Below are 22991 nucleotides of genomic sequence, written 5' to 3'. Positions count from 1 at the left end.
GCCTCATTTCATTCTTTCTTTCTTTCTTTCTTTCTTTCTTTCTTTCTTTCTTTCTTTCTTTCTTTCTTTCTTTCTTTCTTTCTTTCTTTCCCTTTCTTTCATTCTCCTTTGTTCCTTTTCTTCCTTCTCCTTTGTTCCTTCACCTTCACTTTTTTCCTTCCTTTTTTTCTTGCCTTTTTTCTACCCCTTTCTCTTTTTCTTTTCTTCTCTCTCTTTTTAATTTTTTATTTCTTTGTTTCTTGCCTTTTTTTCTTAGCCAAAGCAGACTGATTGACATTTTTAAGTAGTTTCCTGCCTGGAAATACTAGGAAAATGTGCTTTGACCAAAAACAACTTTTGTGCCTGTAGCAATGATTTATTTTATATTTATGTGTGTGTGTGTGTGTGTGTGTGTGTATATATATATATATATATATATATATATATATATATATATATATATATTATTTTTTATATTAATGAGGGCCCAGCATATTTCCAAGTAATAAAGTTTTGCAAAAATCATGACAATTCAAGAATTACCAGAAGGCAGGTGGACGACTCCAGACCTATTGGCTTTACCAATACTTGTTGCTATTCTGTCCAATTGTTATTCTGTCAATACCAAATTCAACCTTTACACTTTAATTTTTCAGGGACCTTGATTCCCATTTTTCCTGTACACCTCCAGTGTCCCACTAGATACCTTCCCCCTGCACCCATAGAAACCTATGTCATGCGACTGTGTATCCTTCCATAGTAAGAGCCCACCTTTTAGGGCAAATCAGTCCTGCTGATGCAGTGATTGCTGGACTGCTATGTGTGTGCTGTTGTCATCCTGACCCACTATCCATTCTCAAGCAGCTGCTTAGATGTTTCAAAATTTAGTTTTATCCTAAAGTGTCTAAGAAAGCTTTTGCTTTTATCTCAGAGGTATCTCTGTAGACTTTAAAGTCTCATCACTTTTAGGCATGCTAGAGCCAGTAAAAAGTCTTGGTAGACATACCCATCAGCTTCACTCTCTGTTTCTGATTGGGCTTTTTTTTAATCATCAGCAACAAAAACCCCAGAATTATCCTGGATTTTTCATTGATTCAAAAGCTATTTAGATTGATTGACAAAGATGTATGTGAAATTTATGTGTTCACCCAAATTGGCTATCCTGGTCATTTAAGTCCTGAAACAGTCATATATTATAATCTCTGGTGTCACGGCCTTACACTCCTTCCGAGATACCTAAGATTCTGAGATTTTTCAGCCTTGCGTATTTTTCAACTCCCCTAGTTTATATTGAATATCAGTTATCCAGGTTTCCCATCCTGTCATCTTTTCATTAGTTTCCTTGATGCCTGTCTCAAGTTCCAAAATTTGATCTTCCAGCTCCTTTGAGATATTCAATGTTTGTGCAGGTTTTGGACATCTTTCTCCTTAGAGTTTCCTGGTGGTAGCTCACACTCTGACTATCCCACAGTGTCTCTCCCCTGTGTGCCATGATCACTTGGTAGATTGTTTCCATTGTCTGTGTCCACTCTTCATGTTTCTCATGGGCATGTGAGACCAGTAATAGATTGTGTGAAGTGGTTAGATGGCAAGCTATATAGTACCATGTCACAGCTGAGCGATTGCACAGATCAGACCGCCTCACCAGTGTCTTGTCTTGTTTTTGGTTAGTTTGCTCAGAATTATCCAGGCCCTTAGAGGAGGAGAGCCAATCTGAGTACTTAGAATTGCTTTTCTCTGAAAGGTCAGATGACAAGTGAGACAATGAAAAAAAATGCTCTGTCAAATTGTGCTATTGTGAATTAACAATTATTGCTTTTCACATAATTTTTGGCCATGGTCTAGTGTTTATATAACTCTTGTTCCAAAGTTTCTAATTTGGATTCCTGGATTCATATCTGCTTTTGTCATTCAGATTTTGCCCTGTAGAGATTACTGTTTTACTGCAGCATTGCATGTTCCTATGATCAAATAGAAGTTCAAGTCCTGACTACACATGTGCACTCTCTTGGCCTTGTAACTGTGGTTTGGAATTTCTGTTTTGTCCAGAAGTTGCCAGTGTAATTCCTAAATTACAACTACCATTCCAAGGATTCATTTGTTTCATGGTTTTATTTTGATTAGCAGTTTCTCTGTGAGCAGTTTTCGCATGGCAAAGTTATCATTAATCTCAGCATCTTTACCATGTAAGCATCTGCACCAAACTTCCTTCAGTCTGCATTCAGAAGGCGAGCACAATGAAGATGAGGTATTTATCAGGTGTAAGTTGAGACTGCACATTTCTTTCACTGCGGTCATCTTTTGGTTTGACCCACGGTGTCATTGTGTGGTGACATCTGTGGGTGCAGCTTCTCTGTGGCAGCAATCTGATAGGTTTCTGAGGCTACTGGCTCTAGTCAAATTTGTGGCTTGCTGAGGCTTTCTGTTTCAGAGCGAGAACCGCTTTCATGACCTGAGGCATGGGAGGGAGTTAACCCTGCGTCATGCTTGCTCTGACCAGAGCACCAGCTCTGCCTGATAGTTTGAGTTTCGGCACTGTGAGCATGCAGAGATGAGTCAGCACTGTTCTGCGCCCACAGCACACTGCTGCGTGTTCATCAAACCTTTTGCTGCTGATGATGCAGGTATCATTCACAAAAATTAGGCATCTCACAATCCTGACTCTTAATATATATGCTCCCAGGTGAAGGGTAAACAAACACAAATGACGGATGGAATACGGAAACAATCAAACATTCACCCCCAGTCACATATCTTGGTTTAATCCATCGACTTTTGCCCACCATGCCACCCCGGTTTGGACTATGTGCAAATCAGTCTTGACTGTGTTCCCCAGGAGAACAGTCCAGCCCAAACTGCCAAGTCAGGTCCTCCCTGGACCGGAAACAAGCGTCCTGGGACTGGTTTCAGGGTATCACTCTTCATCAGCCAGGCTAGCTTAAATCTTTAAATCCAGTGGCATAGTGAGCCCAGGGGCCACGTCTCGGCATACCCAGCACACTTAGGGTGGCAAAAGCAAACACAAATGAAGAATGGAATGCAGAACCAATCAAACATTCACCCCCGGTCACAGATCTGGGTTTAATCCACCATTACTTTTCATACTCACCATGCTACCCCAAGGGTAGGCAGAAAGGGCACCTCACTGCCAAACTAAGCATTCACAGTATTCTCCCTCCCCCAGATTAAGTTTAATTTGATTGCCAGAATTTTGCTTTCAAGTAGAAAGTGATTAATGCCATTGCCTTGTCTGAGAACGTACTGAAAGTGGGTTCTTGCAGAGCACAAGTTCTCACTTGTGGAATAGCATATGCTTAAAGTTCAGATACTTGGGAAATCTCCTGCCACAGATATAGCATTTCTACAAAAGATTTACCTACTTTTGGGTTGGAGGTCCACAACTGATTTTGTTTGAATTTGAGATTCGAGCATTCTGTTTAAAACCTCTATGAATGTCAAAGTAGTAAAAGTCAACGAGGACAATGCACATCTGAGTATATCTAATTGACTATCTGGTAGGGGATGTTTGTTTAGATGACGTTAAGATCCAGCTAACCAATGTCAAATCCCATGAAGAAGACGATTCCTTGCTGTCTTCAAATTTACATACTGGACTGAAATCTTTCAATACCTATAGCCAGATACTGTCTGGAGATTTTAACTCAACGGTACATAAACTACTACATAGTACAGGTAACTGACCAGATACACGGAAGTAAATAAACTGGCCTTAAAATACCTGGACATAGAGCTGTGGTGTCTAATTACCCCCAACAGAGAAATATTACATACATATCTGTAATTAACTACATTATGGGCAAGAAAGTAATAGAAAAATCCATATTGCGTGTTGGAAGAATACTTCTCTCTGACATGATCCTGCTTGCAGCACTATAAGGTGGATTTGATTCACAGCACATCCCTCACTGAAGACTAAAATAATTTATATTTAAGGTTCGACAGTGGTATCTTAGTGTGGCATGTTAGAAATGGGGTCTCTAGTTGGCACAGACACACACACACACACACCCTCCCCCCTCTGTGAAAAAAACAACAAAATTCCAACATACACAAGCAAAGAAATTATTTTTCAAAGATGAATCCAGCAAGTCAAGACACGAGGCGTCAACTTTACGGTGTGACAATCACACCACGGGGCCATAGGTGCTGCCGCGGAGTTGGGAGTCACGGACATCGGTGACACGGCACTCTGGACTCATGCGGCAGCATCGGGCCGGTGGAGTCAGTGTTATACATTGCACTCAGCGGGAACCACGGCTTCAGTGCAGGCAGCAACGAGGATGTGGTCAGCAGCGCCGGTTCTGAAGTTGTTTGGAGTCGTGGGCTTGTTTCTTTTTGGTTACACCAGAACTCTCTACCAAGGGCCCGGGAACTAGATTTGACACCACTTGGCAAGTCGGGACTCTCATCAAAAGAACCCAGGTGCTGGCAGATGAAGTCTTTGATGTTGCTGAGACTTCTTAACAGGAGGCAAGCTCCGTCCAATCTCTTGGAGAACCTTTGGAAGCAGGATGTAGAAAGCATAGTCCAATCCTTTCACTCCCAGGACAGATGCAGCAAGCAGAAGGCCAGTACTGCAAAGCACAGACAGAGTGACAGTCCCACCTACAGCATCCAACTCTTCTTCCTGGCAGAATGTCCTCAGTCCAGAATGATTCTAACTTTGTGGGGTCAGATGTCCAGTACATATACCCAGTTCTGCCTTTGAGGTAGGCAAACATCAAAGAAATGTATTTTTTTTTAGTTTTTTTTTTTTTAGTGCACAGGACCAAGCCTTTTTCTGCGCTGGCCCCAGTCACACACTAGGCATTTGGAGACTGCTTTGTGTAAGGACAGGCACAGTCCTTTTCAGGTGTAAGTGTCGGCTCATCCCACCACTCTAGCTCAGGAAGACCCATCAGGATATGCAGGGCACACCTCAGCTCCCTTTGTGTGACTGTCTAGAGTAAATGCACAACAGCCCAACTGTCATTCTGACACACACACACATGCAACATGACATACCTATTATTAGGAAGACCAGCCAATGACCGTAATGAAATGTGTATTTTCTATTCTGACTCCACGCGCACTTTGATAGTAGGGAACGTTCTAAAGCAGACTGAGGCAAATATAACTGCACTTTTAATTTTTTTATATACTTGCTCAAAACTACCTAAACATACTACATGGACCTCATAACGCACCGGTCCTCACAAGGATAGTGTTTGTCTTGAACTGAAAGTGTTTACCTATGCTATGGCGTGGGACGGACACACACACACACACCACCACATCAACCACCTCTGCCCCCCTCAAAGGCAGGCCTGAGCCATGTTTTGCAAGCTACTCATATGGGTAGCACAATCAGTACCCACTAGTAGCATTTGCTTTACAGGCCCTGGGCACACCTAGTGCACTACAGTAGTGACTTACTGGTAGATCAAATATGCCAATCCTGGATAAACCAATCACCAATACCATTTAGACAGTGAGCACTTGCACTTTAGCACTGGTTGGCAGTGGTAGAGTGCCCAGAGTCCTGAAGCCAGCAAACACAAAATTCAGCACAGGATCAAAAACAGGAGGTCAAAAGCCAAAAGACAGGGGAAACCACGCCAAGAGATGACATGTCTAAGACAGCAAAATAAATTAAGCATTTTATATTGGGTAATGAGTCCACAGTAGAAAACAATTATGTGGTCTGGCAGTCAGACTCAAAGGGACTGAAAACATTGAGCGCTGTGGAGTGCTCGCAAAGAAAAAAAATAGTTCCTTTTATAGTTGCTAAAATGGAACAGTTGGAAACCTATAAGTAATGATTTGCTGCTCTGTGAGAGTGAACAACCGATGAGCAGGAGTGGCAAATAGGAAAGATTAACGACTTTAAAGCAAGGATTTTAAAAAGACATTGAAAGAAACAAATGAAAAGCAGTGGGTGGGCTGTAACCCCACAAAGTATATACAACATGTCTCGAAGACACACAGCAGGCACAGTCTAGGCTCAATTTCAAAATTTCTCTGAGAAAATGGATTGCAGTCTTTTTAGTATCTGTGTGAAATATTCTCTTTTGGTCACTCAGTGGAAAGGATATTGTGCCATTTGGTCTGATGAATTAGGAACTGACATTTATGTGCTGGAATGTAAAGACCCATAACCTGTATCCCAGTGAAGCAAGTGATTATATTCAGAAGATTGATACAGTATAATGTGCTTCAGGTTGCACCAGATAACCCTAAACATAAAAGAAATAGGTTTGATAGACAGAGATTTTTGCTGGATATGCAAAGCAGTAGTAGGAAGTTATAAAAATATGGTAATTGAGTGCTCTGAACTTGTCACTTTTGAGCATTAGGCCTTGAACATATTAGTTAAATAACTGGGCTTGAAGTGACCTTTTGGAGAAACTGATATCCTGTCAAGCCTGACATTACTTAGTCAGGTAGTTTCACTTCCAAAAACTATAGTTAGTAAAACCTAAAATCGAACAGTTTTAGTAAATAGAAATGGCCTCATTCAGCAAATTTTGCTAATTGAGTTTCTGAATTCGCAAATCTAGAAACTCTGGAAAGATATCTTACTCCTTGAGGTGTGAGGGAAGTGGATTTTCTTTGGTAATAACTACTACTCATAAATCTAAATTGGTAATACACTTGATATTCTAGCCCAAATGCTATTAATTTCTATATATGCTAGCTCTAAGTTGTACAAAATGATTCTTGAACTGCTTGTCATGAGATACCTCAAATATTATGTTACTTGTTACAATTTAATGAACACTATTTGTTCTTTTTATAATATAATAAAGAAAACACAGCTAGGTGGGGGAGAACCTCTTTTGCCTTTCAGAATGGCAAAAAAATGGTTCAAGAAAAGCTGTGTTAGTTTTATTTTTAATTAGTTTTTTCTTCTTTTTTTTTAATACGCGAAAATAGTTCTTTGTTTCTGGTTCCTAGTGATCTGTATGAGATGTGTTAAAGCTATGCTATATAAACATTCATAAGAAAGGGTACACAGGCTTACACAAAATACAATATAGTTTTACATTTGCTGGATATTTGTACAAGATAATTTACTTCTAAATTTGCACCTATGTTTACCATTTTTGTAAGCATTTTCATACCTGGGCTGCCCTCTGTTTCATCTGAGTTGTGCAGTAAAACGTTATCTCGCTGGAGAGATTCAACCGCTTAAGTATGTGATTTAGTATTTAATTAATTTACAGCTACATTACGTGTGGAATCATGATGCATTAAGAATATTTTATTAAAAATACTTCTGTCCCGAGATTAGGTCGGAGGAGTGCTAGGAGTCCGCTCCAAATCATTACAACGTCAGCAAGCGCATACATTTATTGGTTGCATTTTTGTGTGTTGGGTGTGAAATCAAAATACAATCTGAAAAATAATTCATTAGAAGAGATTCTCACGCAGTATACTTTTCACCAGCAGCAAAAGACTTTGGGAGAGTGTCGCCATAGCAAATGTGCTTTTGTGCTGGAAAAGGAGGAGCTAACTGATAAACCAAAAATGTTATATGGAAGCAATGAATTTCCGTAATAGGCCAGTATGTGGAAGTAAACAGACCCTGCATGCCTTCACTAACATAATTATTCAGCACCCTCTATGCTAATGTCATTCGGAGAATATAGAACACAGCAAGTTACATTCACTATGATGTGTTAAGTGAAGGAGTAGGTCTCCGTGAATAAGCAGAAGTAAATGAAACATATTACAAGTTTCAGTTAAACTGGAGAATGGTGACCATATGCAGAGCAACAATAGGTGGAAAACAACTAAATTCATTACGACTTGACTGTGCGCTATGGAGCTTGTGGGAGAAGATGTGGGCAGTGGGGAAGCACAAGTTGAGTGACTGGGAAGTCTTCCCCCTTGTCAAGACAGCATACACAAAATCATGTCCTAATTACCATATATTAGAAAATCACACTTCTGCACGTCATAGGAAATTCATTTTAAGGGCCATCGCATGATATCAGTTTTTACATATGAAATTGTATGTTTAGATGTTTACTGGACATTGTTTTTTTTAAAATATCTTTATTAGAGTTGATAGTGGCAACATTCATTAGAGCTGAACAAAAGGGTTAACAACACTTCTCCCATATTCACAATGTAGAAATTCACTCAATGTATGCATTTGCTGTCACCAGAATAACACACAATTCCCCAGCTCTGGTATGTCCCCCCCCCTCTCATGTAAGACTATCACCAGTAACAGTAGCTTGGGCACTTCAGAGGCAGGCTAAACCATTGAATCTATTGGATGCTGCCAGGGGTCGGGTTCTGCCAGTCCATGACAACCAGGGGCAAGCAAACAGGAGGAAATTAAAGTACAGCGCAGGGTGCCCACATACATTGCAGATCATGTGTCGCCATAGCAATTGATAATTAATCAACATTTGTTAATTCTACAGTTACCCTTCACGGTGGCCTCTCGTCACCCTTTGCCTCCTACTGCAGGATGTACATGTCCCACACTGTGGAATCCATGTTCCTTCCCATGTCTGCAGATATTTGTCAATAGTCACCTCCGCCTTGGCCAACCGCACCAAGTCTCAGAGCCAGTTTCCCACCTCTGGAGATGAGTTGCTTGCCACACGATTACTATCTGTCTCATAAAGAGTATTAAGGCATCACATCCCTTCGCATCTCCTAAACGGCAGGCCATTCCCACACTATGTGGGAAATGTCTTCAGGCTGTGTGTGGCATAATGGGCATTCTGAGGAAACTCACTTTAATATCCAGTTTATTCTCTGTAGCGTCATTTATGTCTGATGTAGGAAATTGAACTGCGTGTAACACAACCATGGGTCCTGGAGACCTCCTAGACAAGCACCTTAGCCCTCACCCATTGCCTGTTCCTAAAGTCCGACCCCACTGCTGTTGTCCATTTGGCCCATGCTGGCAGTTCAGTACAGCAATGCCGGGTGCGTAACGCATTGTAGATCACTGGGGTTGCCCCACGGACATCCCTGTGCATGTGGCATCTACTGCCTGTTGAATGGCACTGCAGTACAGGAAGTGCTCCACTGGTTATCCATATATTTGTTGTGCAGGGCCTGAATGGGCCGCATCAGCCCCTAGCACTAAACATCCTCTGATGCAGCACCTTTGCCCTCTTCTAAATGTGCATTGCACTCGGGTAAAACAAATCCACTAAGGATGGAAGTTGCCCGGTTGGACCATTGGGGACCGTATGGTTGATGTTCACACTGCCTCGGACATATTGCACCAGCATACCTGCACCACACGCATCATTCAGATTTCAGGGCAGCCTGGGCTGGCGTTGCTGCATAGCCAAGTTAGTATCGGTTCTCCCTGGAGAGCATGTCGGGTGGTCTTGCTCTCTGCAGAAGGCATTGTCCCCAGCCAGGGCATGCATTGGCCACTGCAGTTGGGCCGCAGCATAGTACATTTCGTAATCTGGGGCTCCAAGGCCACCCTCCTGCAGGGGTCACTGCGTCATCAGTAGTGCGGCTCTCATCCTATCTCGTCCCTAAATCAGGTCTGATAGCAGCCTGCTCAGTCCCTTCGAAAAAGTATCCCTGCACCCAAAATTGGTAGTGCAGAAAACAGATATAGAAGCTTGGGCAAGACCAGCATTTTCACGACCGCCACTTGCCCCATTGGAGCCAGGAGGAGCGACAACCACATGGGGAGGGAGCCATGGGCCGACGCCGCCATGCACATTCCCGCAAATAAAACTGCGTTGGAGTAATATACATTCACCCCCAATTATCTGATTGTCGACCCACCACTCCATAAGTGTGGCCAACATGTTTTCACATATGTGATCCTCCATGCGCCTAAGCAGGAACAAGCACCATTTGGCCTAGTTGATATGTATGCCTGACAAGTCTCTGAATCTGTCCAACATGGACGTTTGGGATTCCAATGAGATGCCTGCATCTCACAAGAAAATTAAAGCATTGTCCATGTACAGGGATACAATGTGCCTCATCAGCTGATCACATTCCCCAAGACTCCGCCTTGGTGTGGAGCCACATTGCCAGGGTAAAAATTAGCTTCAGCAGTGGGCACACCCGTCTTGTTCCTCTGTTTTTTCCAAAGTTGTTCAATGTGTAAGTACCAGTCTTATCACATGCTATTGTGTTGCGATAAGGTCTGCACCCATCTCAAAAAGCCGGTCCAGTCTCCAAGCGCTTCAGCACCCCATGTAGATAACTGTAGCCGAGAGAGTCAAACTCCTTCTCTGTTTCTAAGGAAACCACCAGGCCCTCCACAATGTCGACCTCCCTCGCCCCCATTATGATTAGTAATCATTCTTAAAGATATTACACCCCAGTATGAACCCATTTGGTTTTGGTGGACCAGTTTGAGCACTATGGGCATCAGTTTGCCAAGATCTTCCCCAGTATCTTGTAGTCAAGACTCAGTAGGGAAAGCAGTTGGTAGGATTGTACATCCTGAGGGTCTCTCCCAGGTTTGGGGAGTACCAAAATTAGGGCCTCCTTGATGGTGGGTGGCATTTTGCACTGTGACGCCTCTACATACATCTTCAGTAGGTGTAGAATGAGCAAGATGTTAATCAATGCATAATATTCTAATAAGAACCCTTGGTCCCTGCTCTGCTCGTTAGATGGGTCCAGGCAGGGTTAGGGCATTTCCCTGCAGGAATTCCTAGCTCTTATCCAAGTTCACCTGGCTGGGTCCAGTTGCTCCTCTCTGGTGTCTGGTACTTGCACAGCTCAGCAGTTCCAGCCACCCTCGTGTGTGTGGGTTTGCCACGGCCTTTCATCACAGCCGGAGAGTCTTTCTTTAGTGAGGTAGTGAGGACTTTATTTGCACCATGGGAGTCTTGTCTTTACACCCTTTCTAATAGAAGGATCTGGTGGGGGGCAGTAACAATCAGTGGGCAAAGGGTGCATTATTGTCAGGGTGCCCAAGCCCCTCTTGTTGTCTGTTCTGTCTTGCAGGAATTGGCACAGAGCCTGCAGAACTGTGGTGAGAGGTGTATTGTAGCTTCATCCCGCAATGCATATAAAAATTGCTTGGTATTTCTTCTGTGTGGGGTGTGGACCTACTCTGGTTCCTGCCATCAGGCAGCCAGGAAATCCTCTGCATTCCCAGTTAGTTGTGTCCGTCGTCTTTTTGGTGGAGGAGCTGCCTCCTCCTGCTGCAGAAGTCTACAATTCATCCAGAAGGGCCTGGGTTCGCTCTCTGTTCCGGTGCAGCCACTGCGCCAGATCATGGTCCAGTCTGTGCCGTAGCTTGCAGCAGGGAGGAGCAGGTCAATGTTTCTCTCACCATCCTTTTCTACAGTGGGGATCTTTGTGTCCCACACAGTACACAGCCAAGGAGTCTCTGCGACAGGCCTGCTAGTTGTGCTCCTGGGTTCCTCCTGAGGCAGAGCTCCCTGGCTCCCAGTCGGTCCTCCAAATACTTTCCTACACCCGCCACCACAGTATCAGGGAATGCTTAACAGCATGTGATGCCAGCCCAAGAAGCTTCTGAGGGCCTGGTCAAGCAAGATTGTTCGGACCCGGTGCGGTGCTTCAGTCAGACACATCGGCACTGCCAACCATTTTGGCCACACCTCTACTGCACATTTTTAGTGATGCACAATAAAGCAAACCCATAACAATCTTTAAAACCACCATATGTAGATCAACAGAACTCTGGAGTTGAGTCCTAATAAGGTGTGCTACCAGCATTGCCCCATTATCAGGCATCCCAACCCCCAGACCCAGCATGATTGTGGTACAGCACATCAGTATACATTCCCCTCTGGAGAGGCAGTTGCAGTCAGACAGGGCAGCTGAAAACCTATACTCCTAGTGCATCCCAGTCCGCTCACTCCACCTCCTCGTATTCGGTCACATTTCAGTGAATACTTTTTTTTTCCATTGTGAGATCAGATGGAAATCAATGACAATCAAATCAGTCTTGGCCCTGCTTCTAAAACAGACAAACCAGACCAAACTTCTCATCAATGTTCAATCTTTTTGTCATCCTATTTAGGGCCTGCCTCACAAATAAGCAAAGCCTTCACACACTGTATCTAGAAACACAGATGCCTCATGCAAAAAAAGTGTAACATTTTTTAAAACTAAAAAGTATATACAATCAGAAATCAGCATGCAGCAATCCAAAATGAATCACTTTAAAGCTGGTCACAAGCATTATTTTATTTACTTTTTTAAAGCCATCACATATAACATTCTACCATAATGAAATCGTTTTATTTCAAAGTACTTTCACTTCTCAGCATGTCAGTGCTTTCCTTTATCTTTCTGATAGTTTCAAAATGCTACAAACCAAAGGCTATTAAAAGAAATGCATCTGGACTGATAACTTTGCCAAATATTGACTTCTCAACCCATAACACATCTACCATTTGTCATAAAGATAATTACAAAGGTAAACCATATTCAGCTGCAAGATAAAATAAACATGTTACCTGCATGATTTTAGCAACCGTCCTGGTATATTACAGACAACAGTGACAATGCATTATGGTCTTGAGTTCTCAGATAAGCCTTCATTTATATAGGCAAAAAGTCCTGATTAGCACTCTGACTGCACACCCTAGATTTGACATAACCATACAGCACTGTTTTTTTCCTCCTTCCCAGCAGCAGCATTAAAAAAATGATACTTTCAGATTCCAACAGCTACAAGTGATTTACGAGCTACTGCATAGCCTATCCTGTCTTTTGTGATCTTCAATTTGTAAAAAGGGCTTTCAATATCTCAGAGAGCCTTCACCTCTGTTTTGCTTTCCTTATCTTATGCCCTAGCTGACAAAACTTCTCTGGAATGCACTTCTTAGTTTAAAGAAGACATTTATTATTATTACTTCATCACGAGGTTCCTGAAAGACGAGATTAGTAGTTTGAAAGCACACGTTAAAAAGTAGTCACAGCAATGAAAGCAAAATATATCAAATTACTTCTCAATTACAATGTACACAGCAAATACATGTGATAATATTATAGCATAACTTCAAAGCAAAGAATAAAAGTCAAAATTAATCACTGTAAGGCCTATCACTGCTCGTCATCTTTCTCATGCCTGCAAGTTGATGACTCCTGTTCAACTGAGACAAAAAAGATTTTCCACCCAAACGAGAGGTCAGGCAGCTGACATCCGCTCCTGACTGAAGTCCTGGAAGATTCCCCCTTGCTGCTGCCCAGGGACACTGTAAAAATCCTGCTAACAGGCCCCTTCCTCTCAGAGTTGGGAAATAAACAAGCCATTGGAAATTGGCCAGATCTCCTAAACCTCGCCTCTTCCCAAGGCTGAGTAGGAAGGAAAACACAAAATATACACTCTTATCACGCTAGGGTTCGGTGTGAACACAATACGGAAAACACAGCTTGGTCTATCATGTGGAAAAACACAGCTCATCTGCAATGTCTCAACTGCAATGTCGAACGCCACGTTAAAGCCAATAGACAGCTAAACTGAATACAGAATGTAATGTCTAATGCCATGTTAAAGCCAATAGGCAGCTAAACTGAATACAACATGTAATGTGCTACTGATTGAACAACTAATATGCGCAATGGTAAAACACAAAGTCATTGGACAAACACAATTAATGGCATAACAACCTCCTCCAAGCTTTCAACTAACCTAACTCAAGCAGAAACCAAAAACACAATTCATTTTGATGCACAAAGCCACAAGGTAATCACAAATCCAGAACTATCTGTGTGGTAGGTTCCTAGAAAAGGTCACACCTTAACTCTCCACATTCAGAAAATGACTTGGATTCTTCTATAGTGAGTTCCCCTTTAAAATCAAGATCACTAGATCATTTGAGACAGCCAAAGACCAGCTTCCTACTCTACATAGCATACAAGCCTATATAAAGAAACTTTGATATCAGAACTACAGCCTAAGCACTTTGTACTTTCCCACCTTGGTGGTGGCAATGCCCTTCTCGTCATTTTTCCTAATTTTACCTTGGCTCCTCTGCCTAACTCCCCAAATGAAAAACACAGCCACGTTGTTTCCAATTACGAAGCAGGAACACCCAGCACACCCACTATCCTACAGTAAACCTGGCCGAATTAGTAAGCAAAAAGTAAAGAAAAGGTGTTGCACTGCCTGGCTAAGGTGAAAAAAAAACAGTTCAAACAGGTAAAAAGCAGAAGATGGGTTGACTCAAGGGATGTACCCAGTATCTGTAACAATATCTACCACTCACATCTTTTTTTAAAGGAGCTGGAGTCCTGCCTTCAAGGACAGCAGAGAACCTTACTGTCCACAGATGAGGAAAAATCCCATCCCTCTGGTGCCCATGGTCACTAAATAGCACTATGCCTTCCCTTCCAAACTGCGCTGTTCTCCCCTCACTTATTTACACTGTCCTGAATCTTCCGCCACTCCATTGTACTGTGCAGTAATACATACCTGTCTTCCTAGCAGCTTTATAATTATCAGTACCAGTCGCTTTTCTGATGGTTAAATACGTTAATTTGAGAGTAATAGACTTTTTAAATTGTTATGTTTTTATGAGCTGAAAAGGGCAGAGCTTGCTTTCTTACTTAATGCAGATTTCGGGCTTTGTGTTATTAGGAGCCATCAGACCAGGAATACTTCAGCAAGTTTTTATCTCTCTCAGAAGTGAGGAAATCTATTCATGTCGGTAACTTAACCTTCAATGATGGCTCAGAGGTGGAGAAGCATTTGATGTCTGATATTATGAAGACAGTAAAGCCGTGGCTAACTGTTCTCATGGACAACTATAAGGTAAGATGAAACACTCATTGTTTTGCCAACTTGCTGCTGCTTAGATTTTTTTTACTTAAAAATATCTTTCAGTATTGGAATGCTTCTGTTTCGAGTACTTTCCATTTTTCTCCTAAACTGATTAAACAAAATTGACAGAAAAGTAACATACCATAAGACAATGATATATTTGTTTTTAGCAAGCATTATCATTCCATTTTTAAAAGTCTAAATATATTGGTGAGGATTATTTAACGAAGTGATGAAGAAAGCAATGGAAGTGTGTGTGTGTGTTTGTATGTTAATTGCCCGGTGGGGGTGGATTGGGGGAGGAGGGCTTGGCCCCGGGGACCCCATTTCCCCAGGGGCAGCCTATTTTTTTTTTTTTGTGGTGGGGGCCCCCCCTGGCATAGATTTAAATGATAGCTCCAGGGAGGTGGGGGATTTAACAATAGAAATGGGGAGGTGGTGGTCCCCGGGACTGAGGGGGGGGGGGGGCAGGAGGCCCCAGTTAAAAAAAAAATGCCCACGGGACCATCCAGGGTCTTATTTAAAAAACAAGGGTGGGAGGGTGCCATTGTTTTTTTTTCTTTTTTAAATGTTTCCAGCGAATTTGTGACAACGTTGCAAATTTGCAGGATTTTTTTTTTTTTGCTTTTTGCTCTAGTGGGGTTCCTCTTAGCGTCAGAGCTAAGGGGTCAGGGTGACTCTACAGTGGCCCCTTGTCTTTTGTTCTTTACACTTTTTTAGTAGCATTCAGCTCAAGCGGAGTCCCAAGATGGCTGGCAAAACACTTTCTTGTTTGAAGTGTTGGCAGCCAGTCAGAGCTGTGCATTTGCTGTGCACAAGCTCTGAATCTTGGGGGAGTTGTCAGTACCTCAGATATACAAATTTGTTTTCCCTTTAATATCTCAAACTACTGAAAAGATTTAAACCAAATATTTGTACCAAAAGCTAACTTTCTGCCAAATTTGGTGTAATTCCGTCTAGTGGTTCGGGCTGTAGCCTTGTTCAAAGGTCCTATGGGAATTAACATGGGAAATACAACTTTCTTTTTTTTTTTTTAACCCCCCCCCTTTTTTTTTTTTTTTCCTAAGCCAGCACTTGACACATCACCCTGATACTTTCCGTGCGCAGCAAGAATCTCAGGGGTACTTTTTGGGCAAATTTTGTGAATATTTATCAAACGGTGCCAAAGATATAGGCAAGTCAAAACGCTTTTTCTTTGGAAACATGGTCCTAACTATAACTACCTAGTGGCTAGATTTTTTATATATATATATATATATATATATATATATATATATATATATATATATATACACACACACACACTTTATTTTATCAGGCATACAGTATGACAGATATCAGGAGACAAAATAAAACATTTCATTACTGCATCAAGATGAATGGGATATGCTGGCAAATATCTGTGCTGTGCTGTAACACTTTGTGAGGCTTTGTCATTCACTAGGTAGTCTACCCCATATGGAGGAAGTAATGCAGCATCTGTCCAAGAGGCCAGGACACAGCAGGCCTCATATGGATGTACTTAACTTAATCAAAATGTAATAGCATTTACATTTGGATAAGCCACATGAGCTGGTATCGCTGCCAACATCATTCTACTTAGAAAAACAGCTTGAAGGATTCGGGAGAAATTCTATATCAATATTTCATTTTATCCCCAAATGCTAGGTCCCATTTTAAATTCAAGGAGGACTCTTACCATATTTTTCAGGCAATGTTTGGGAATGTCATGTCCTCAGCTTTCATCCTCAGCACATTTAGAAATAGTGTCCTCTGCTTTTATCTTCAGAAAAGGAGCATTGGTGGATTTGCATATTATGGATTTTTGCCTCTTGTCCTCACCTTTAGACTCAACAGGCAAAATCTGAGTCTGCAGGAAGTTGTGCTGCCTGTCGGGTGTTTATGAACCCAATTATATTATACCAATAAAACATTATGGTGGTCATTCTGACCGCGGCGGGCGGCGGTCGCCATGCGGTTACCGCCATTTGGCCGCTCCGCGGTCAAAAGACCGCAGTGGCCATTCTGGCTTTCCCGCTGGGCCGGCGGGCGCCCGCCGGCCCAGCGGGAAAGGCCCTGCAACACAGAGGCCGGCTCCGAATGGAGCCGGCGGTGTTGCAGGGGTGCGACGGGTGCAGTGGCACCCGTTGTGATTTTCACTGTCTGCAAAGCAGACAGTGAAAATCTTTATGGGGCCCTGTTAGGGGGCCCCTGCACTGCCCATGCCAGTGGCATGGGCAGTGCAGGGGCCCCCAGGGGCCCCACGACACCCGTTCCCGCCATCCTGTTCCTGGCGGTAAGAACCGCCAGAAACAGGGTGGCGGGATGGGGGTCGGAATCCCCATGGCGGCGCTGCAAGCAGCGCCGCCGTGGAGGATTCGATGGGCCAGGGGAAAACCGGCGGGAAACCGCCAGTTCCCCTTTTCTGACCGCGGCTTTACCGCTGCGGTCAGAATAGCCCTGGAAGCACCGCCAGCCTGTTGGCGGTGCTTCCGCGGTCCCCGGCCCTGGCGGTCATGGACCGCCAGGGTCGGAATGACCCCCAATGTTCGATGGCATGTGTAGCTACAGATGCACATGCTTTGCATACGTTTGCCATCTAGTGTTGGGCTCGGAGTGTTACAAGTTGTTTTTCTTCTAAGAAGCTTTTTCGAGTCACAAGATTGAGTGACTCCTCCTGTACATGATGGTGCGTATCGGCATTGAGTCCTTTGTTAGATTGTTTTCTTTCCGCCGTCTGGTTCAGATGTGTTTTCTCTTGATCCACTGAATCTCGAAATTCAAAACTTACTCTATCCAAAACTTATTCTACTCTTTCTAGAATATTGTCAGTATTGTTTTCGATCGTGTTTCCATCTATACTCGATCCGATTTAGGCCGCCGGGTTGTTTTTTGCTCCCCCTTATAAGGGCAATGCCCTTTAGGGGCCGGCTTTCATGTGAGTCTGATGGAATGAACTCAGTTTCGATTCTGTCCTCGGTGTCACGCTAAATTTCCACACACCGATCAGCACTCAGTGTGCAATCTTTGTCTATTTCCAGACCATCAAGAAAACAATTGCGAAGACCTGTAGATCTTTTCGATCTAAGAAGTCTCTTCGGGACCGTAGAGCTTGTCATCTCAAGATGGTGTTGAAACCAACAGAAGACATACCCATACATCTTCGGTGAAGAACATGCCCAAGAAGAAGTTTGGCTGGGGGCAGTCTTTTCTGTCCAAGACTCTGTAGAACATTCAGATGACGACAGCCACTACGTGTCTGCAGCGCAGTACATGAGTACAACTGCCCTATCACACCACACAAAAATTACTAAAAACTCTCCAGCACTGGTTGTCGATCCTCCACTGCCATCAGGCCATGGTAGGATTCAAATAGAAAGTCTGGAGGCCCACCCTACGGGTTCGGCACCGAAATTTAAGAGTAAGGGGCACTCAGCTTCGACCAAACAAAATCCCACACCAATCTCTGAGCCGAGCCGAAAATCTGAAAGCAGGTCTTCGTAGCTGAAAAGATCAGCACCCTCTTCAGAGCCAAAAAAGGATTACACCATCTTCGGAGCCAAAACTTTCGGTTCGACCAAAACCTAGCATTTCGGAGTTGAAAGCTATGGGTAGTAAAGAAACTACTTCTACCCAGGAGTCTATAGACATTCAACCTATTTCAGAGGTGATGGTATCCAAACAAAGAAAAATACTTATTCAGAAGGACATAGAAGAATAATTGCCTCCCTCCAATGTCCTTTAAAAGGAAATTACTTATTCAGAAGGACATAGAAGAATAATTGCCTCCCTCCAATGTCCTTTAAAAGGAAATTTACTTTTAGAGAAACTTCAAAGGATGCACCTCCATCAAAGATGGTCCTCAAGCACAAACAGGGAGAGACTTCAACGCAGAAACAGCCTTCACTTCCACATTCTCCTGTTCCTCCTTCCACACCACCTCCACCACCATCACCCACATATGAGGCACAATTATCACCACAAACATCCTCAATTTCACAACCTGGGGATAATTTTAGTGATGATCAACAGGACACAGATCCATGGGATACATGTGACTCTGATCCCATTTCACCAAATGACCCTCAGTTATATCCTGCCAGGCCCTCAACACCAGAGGACACTACAGCATATAATCAAGTAGTGTCTAGAGCTGCAGCATGCCATAATGTGCAAATGTATACTGACCACATAGAGCAGGATTTTCTGTTTGACACACTAGCATCAACACACAAGCAATATGAATGTCTTCCTATGCTCCCAGGCATGCTCAGACATGCTTCTGATGTCTTTCAAGAGCCTGTTAAAGCTAAGATTATTACTTCTAGAGTGATCAAAAAATATAAACTAGTCCCCTCAGACCATGTGCTTATAAGAGCTCAACTACCTCCTAATTATATTGTAGTTGGTGCAGCGAGAAAAGGAGCCAACAGTCGGTCCACAGGAGATGCCCCTCCTCCTGATGAGGAAAGCAAGAAAATGGATGCAGCTGGGAAAAGGGTGGCCTCACAAGCTGCAAATCACTGGAGGATAGCTTATTCACACGCTCTTTTGGCTATATATGACAGAGCACACAGGGACGAAATGGAAGAGCTGTTACAATACCTCCCTCCAGAACACCAAAAAAGGGAACCGCAAATAGTTAACGTAGCGCAAGCAATATCTAACAATGCTATTAGATGGATGCAGCTGGTACAGCAGCTAGATCAGTTAATGCCAGTCTACTTATTAGGAGACATTCCTGATGAGATGTTTAGGTTTCAAACCTGAGATACAGCAGGCAGTTTTAAACATGCCCTTTGATAAGCAGCATTTATTTGGCCCTGAAGTGGACACAGCAATAGACAAACTTAAAAAAGATTCAGAAACAGCTAAGGACTTGGGGGCATTGTATTCCACACACCCCAGGGGTACTTTTCGTAGACCACAATTTAGAGGGGGTTTCAAATCATCAGCTACGGAAACAGCAACCACCCATCAAAAACAATGCTCACAATGCTACACTAGAGGATCATTTAGAGGCTCCTATAGAGGATCCAACAGTAGAGGAAGAGGTCAACCCTCCACATCCAGAGGTTCCTTACAATCAAACAAACAGTGACTTTCTCACCATCCCCATAGAGCACATATCTCCTGTGGGGGGAAGACTGGTACATTTCTATCCACAATGGCACAGCATCACTACTGATCAGTGGGTTCTCTCAATTATCCATCATGGTTACTGTCTAGAACTCACTTTCACTCCACCAAACATTCCACCTATTTCACACAAACTAACTCAGGAGCATCTCATTCTATTAAAACAAGAAGTACAATCACTTCTATTCAAAGGTGCAATAGAGGTAATACATATAGCTCAATAAGGCAAAGGAGATTATTCTCTATACTTCCTCATACCAAAAAAGGATGGTACTCTCAGACCAGTCATGGATCTCAGACCTCTCAACCTGTACATCCTCTCAGAGCAATTCCACATGGCCACTTTTCAGGATGTCATTCCCCTATTAAAAAAATAGGACTACATGACAGCATTAGATCTAAAAGATGCTTACTTCCACCCACATTCCTATACATCCAGCACATCGCAAATATCTAAGATTTGTAAAAGCAGGCAAGCATTACCAGTTCAAAGTGCTACCCTTTGGAGTGACAACAGCATTAAGGGTATTCACCAAATGCCTTGTACTGGTTGCAGCATACTTCAGAAGGCAACATATACATGTCTTTCCCTATCTGGACGATTGGCTCATAAAAGCCAGCTCCATTCAAACCTGTCAATATTACACACAGTACACAATCTATACCCTACACAGAGTAGGGTTAACAATCATTTACCAAAAATCTCATCTCCAACCAGCGCAAATACAACCATATCTGGGAGCAATTCTGCATACTCAGTCAGCATTAGTGTACCCAAACCCACAGAGAATTAAAGCTTTCCACAATCTCATATAACAGCTACAATAAAATCAACTTACACAGTAAGGCTCATCATGGAACTATTGGGAATGATGCCACCGTGCATAGCAATAGTACCCAATGAACGTCTAAACATGAGACCCTTACAACAGTGTCTCTCCCAACAATGGTCTCAGGCACGGGGTCAACTTAACAATCTAGTGTTGTTGGACCGCCAGACTTACAACTCTTTGCAGTGGGGGAATCACACCAACTTATAAAAAGGGTGACCATTTCAGGACCCTCTGCCACAGACCATAATCACCACAGTTGCATCAGTGACAAGTTGGGGAGCCCATCTCAACAATCTTACTATACAGGGAGAATGGGACTGAGTCCAGCAGACTTACAACATAAACCACTTGGAATTGCTAGCAGTGTTCCTAGCACTCAAGGCATTCCAGCCACAGATCACGCACAAAACAATGTTAATAAGAAAAGACAACATGACAACAATGTATTATCTGCTGAAACAGGGGGGGACACACTCATCCCAAATGCCCCTTCTAGCACAGACATTTTTTAAATGGGCAATTCACAATCACATTCAACTACTAGCAGAGTACATCCCAGGGATACACAACCAACTAGCGGACCTCCTAAGCAGGACGCAGCAACAAATAAACGAATGGGAGATTCACCCACAAGTAATTCAACTGTACTTTCACATGTGGGAAACACCAGACATAAACCTTTTTGCGTCCAGCGAAAACACAAAATGCCCAAAGTTTGCATCCAGTTACCCACACCCTCGATCCAAGGACAATGCTCTGTGGATCAATTAGTCAGGGATATTTGCTTACGCTTTCCCCCCTCTCTCACTAATTTAATTTCTGGTCAACATAATACGTTTACATCTACCTCACTATGATACTCATAGCTCCCACGTGGGCACGTCAACACTGGTACATAACACTGTTGGATCTGTCTGTAGTACCACATCACAGGCTCCCAAACAGACCAGATCTATTGACTCAAAACAAAGGTCAGATCAGGCATCCCAGTCCCAGTATACTCAACCTGGCGATTTGGCTCCTGAGGTCATAGAGTTTGGATGTCTACAGCATCCATCAGAATGTTTGGGCATTTTAAAGGAAGCACATGAACCTACAACCAGGCAGTGCTATGCAGCTAAATGGAAACCTTTTGTACATTACTGTCAACCCAAAAACATTGATCCACTTAAAGCATCGTTACAGGATATTGTATGTTATTTGCTTCACTTACAAAAAGCAAATCTTGCATATTCATCTATTAAACTTCTTTTAACAGCAATATCAGCCTACCTCCAAAACAGACAGCATAACTCTTTGTTTAGAATTCCTGTCATAAAAGCTTTTATGGAAGGCCTTAAGAGTTATTCCACCTAGAGCACCTAGAGCTCCACCAGCTCCTGCCTGGAATCTTAACATTGTGCTCAAAAGACTTACGGGTCTACCATTTGAACCCATGCATTCTTGCGCTCTTTAGTTTCTCTCATGGATAGTTGCTTTCCTAGTAGCAATTACTTCCTTAAGAAGAGTTAGTGAAATTCAAACATTCACTTAAGAAGAACCTTTTTACCAAATTCACAAACACAAAATAGGTCTTAGGACAAATCCCAAATTTCTATGCAGAGTGGTTTCACCATTTCACATCAGTCAGTCAGTGGAATTGCCAGTCTTCTTTCCACAGCCAGATTCAGTTGCTGAAAGAGCTCTCCACACTATTGACCTCAAATGTATTTTATAGACAGAACAAAAGATTTTAGAAAATCTAAACAACTTTGTGTAGCTTTTCAACAGCTTCAAAAGGGTAATCCTATTTCAAAGCAAGGTTTGGCCAGATGGATAGTAAAGAGTATTCAAACTTGCTATCTTAAAGTTAAAAGGCAATTATTAGTAACTCCTAAAGCACATTCTACTAGGAAGAAAGGAGCTTTAATGGCATTCTTAGGAAATATACCAATGGCAGACATATGCAAAGCAGCCACATGGTCAACACCACACTCATTTACTAAACACTACGGTGTGGATGTGCTATCTTGCCAACAAGCAAATGTTGCTCAAGCTCTGCTTAAAACACTATTTCAAAGTACTCCAACTCCTACAGGCTAGCCACCACCTATTTTAGGAGGGGACTGCTTTTCAGTCTATTCAAAGCATGCGTTTCTGCAGCTACACATGCCATCAAACGGAAAATGTCACTTACCCAGTGTACATCTGTTCATGGTATGTAGTGCTGCAGATACACATGCACCCTCCTTTCTCCCCGGAAGCCTGTAGCCGTTGTGGTACTTTCTTATGTAAATATGCATGTA

At 42.8% G+C, this 22991-nt stretch overlaps 1 protein-coding gene across 2 annotated transcripts in view; it reads left to right on the top strand.

Annotated features, from left to right (window-relative positions):
- Window positions 1-22991, top strand: part of CPVL (carboxypeptidase vitellogenic like) — a 627001-nt gene that overhangs the window by 213570 nt on the left and 390440 nt on the right. For both annotated transcript variants that reach the window (XM_069211457.1, XM_069211458.1), the window contains exon 11: window positions 14552-14725. In XM_069211457.1, coding sequence (XP_069067558.1) covers window positions 14552-14725 — 174 coding nt within the window. The remainder of the gene's footprint in view (window positions 1-14551; window positions 14726-22991) is intronic.

This window comes from Pleurodeles waltl, chromosome 10, assembly GCF_031143425.1.
Source record: "Pleurodeles waltl isolate 20211129_DDA chromosome 10, aPleWal1.hap1.20221129, whole genome shotgun sequence".
NCBI classification, from domain to species: Eukaryota; Metazoa; Chordata; class Amphibia; order Caudata; family Salamandridae; genus Pleurodeles; species Pleurodeles waltl.
Note: the sequence above shows the minus strand (reverse complement) of the source record. Positions and strands in the feature narration are given on the sequence as shown.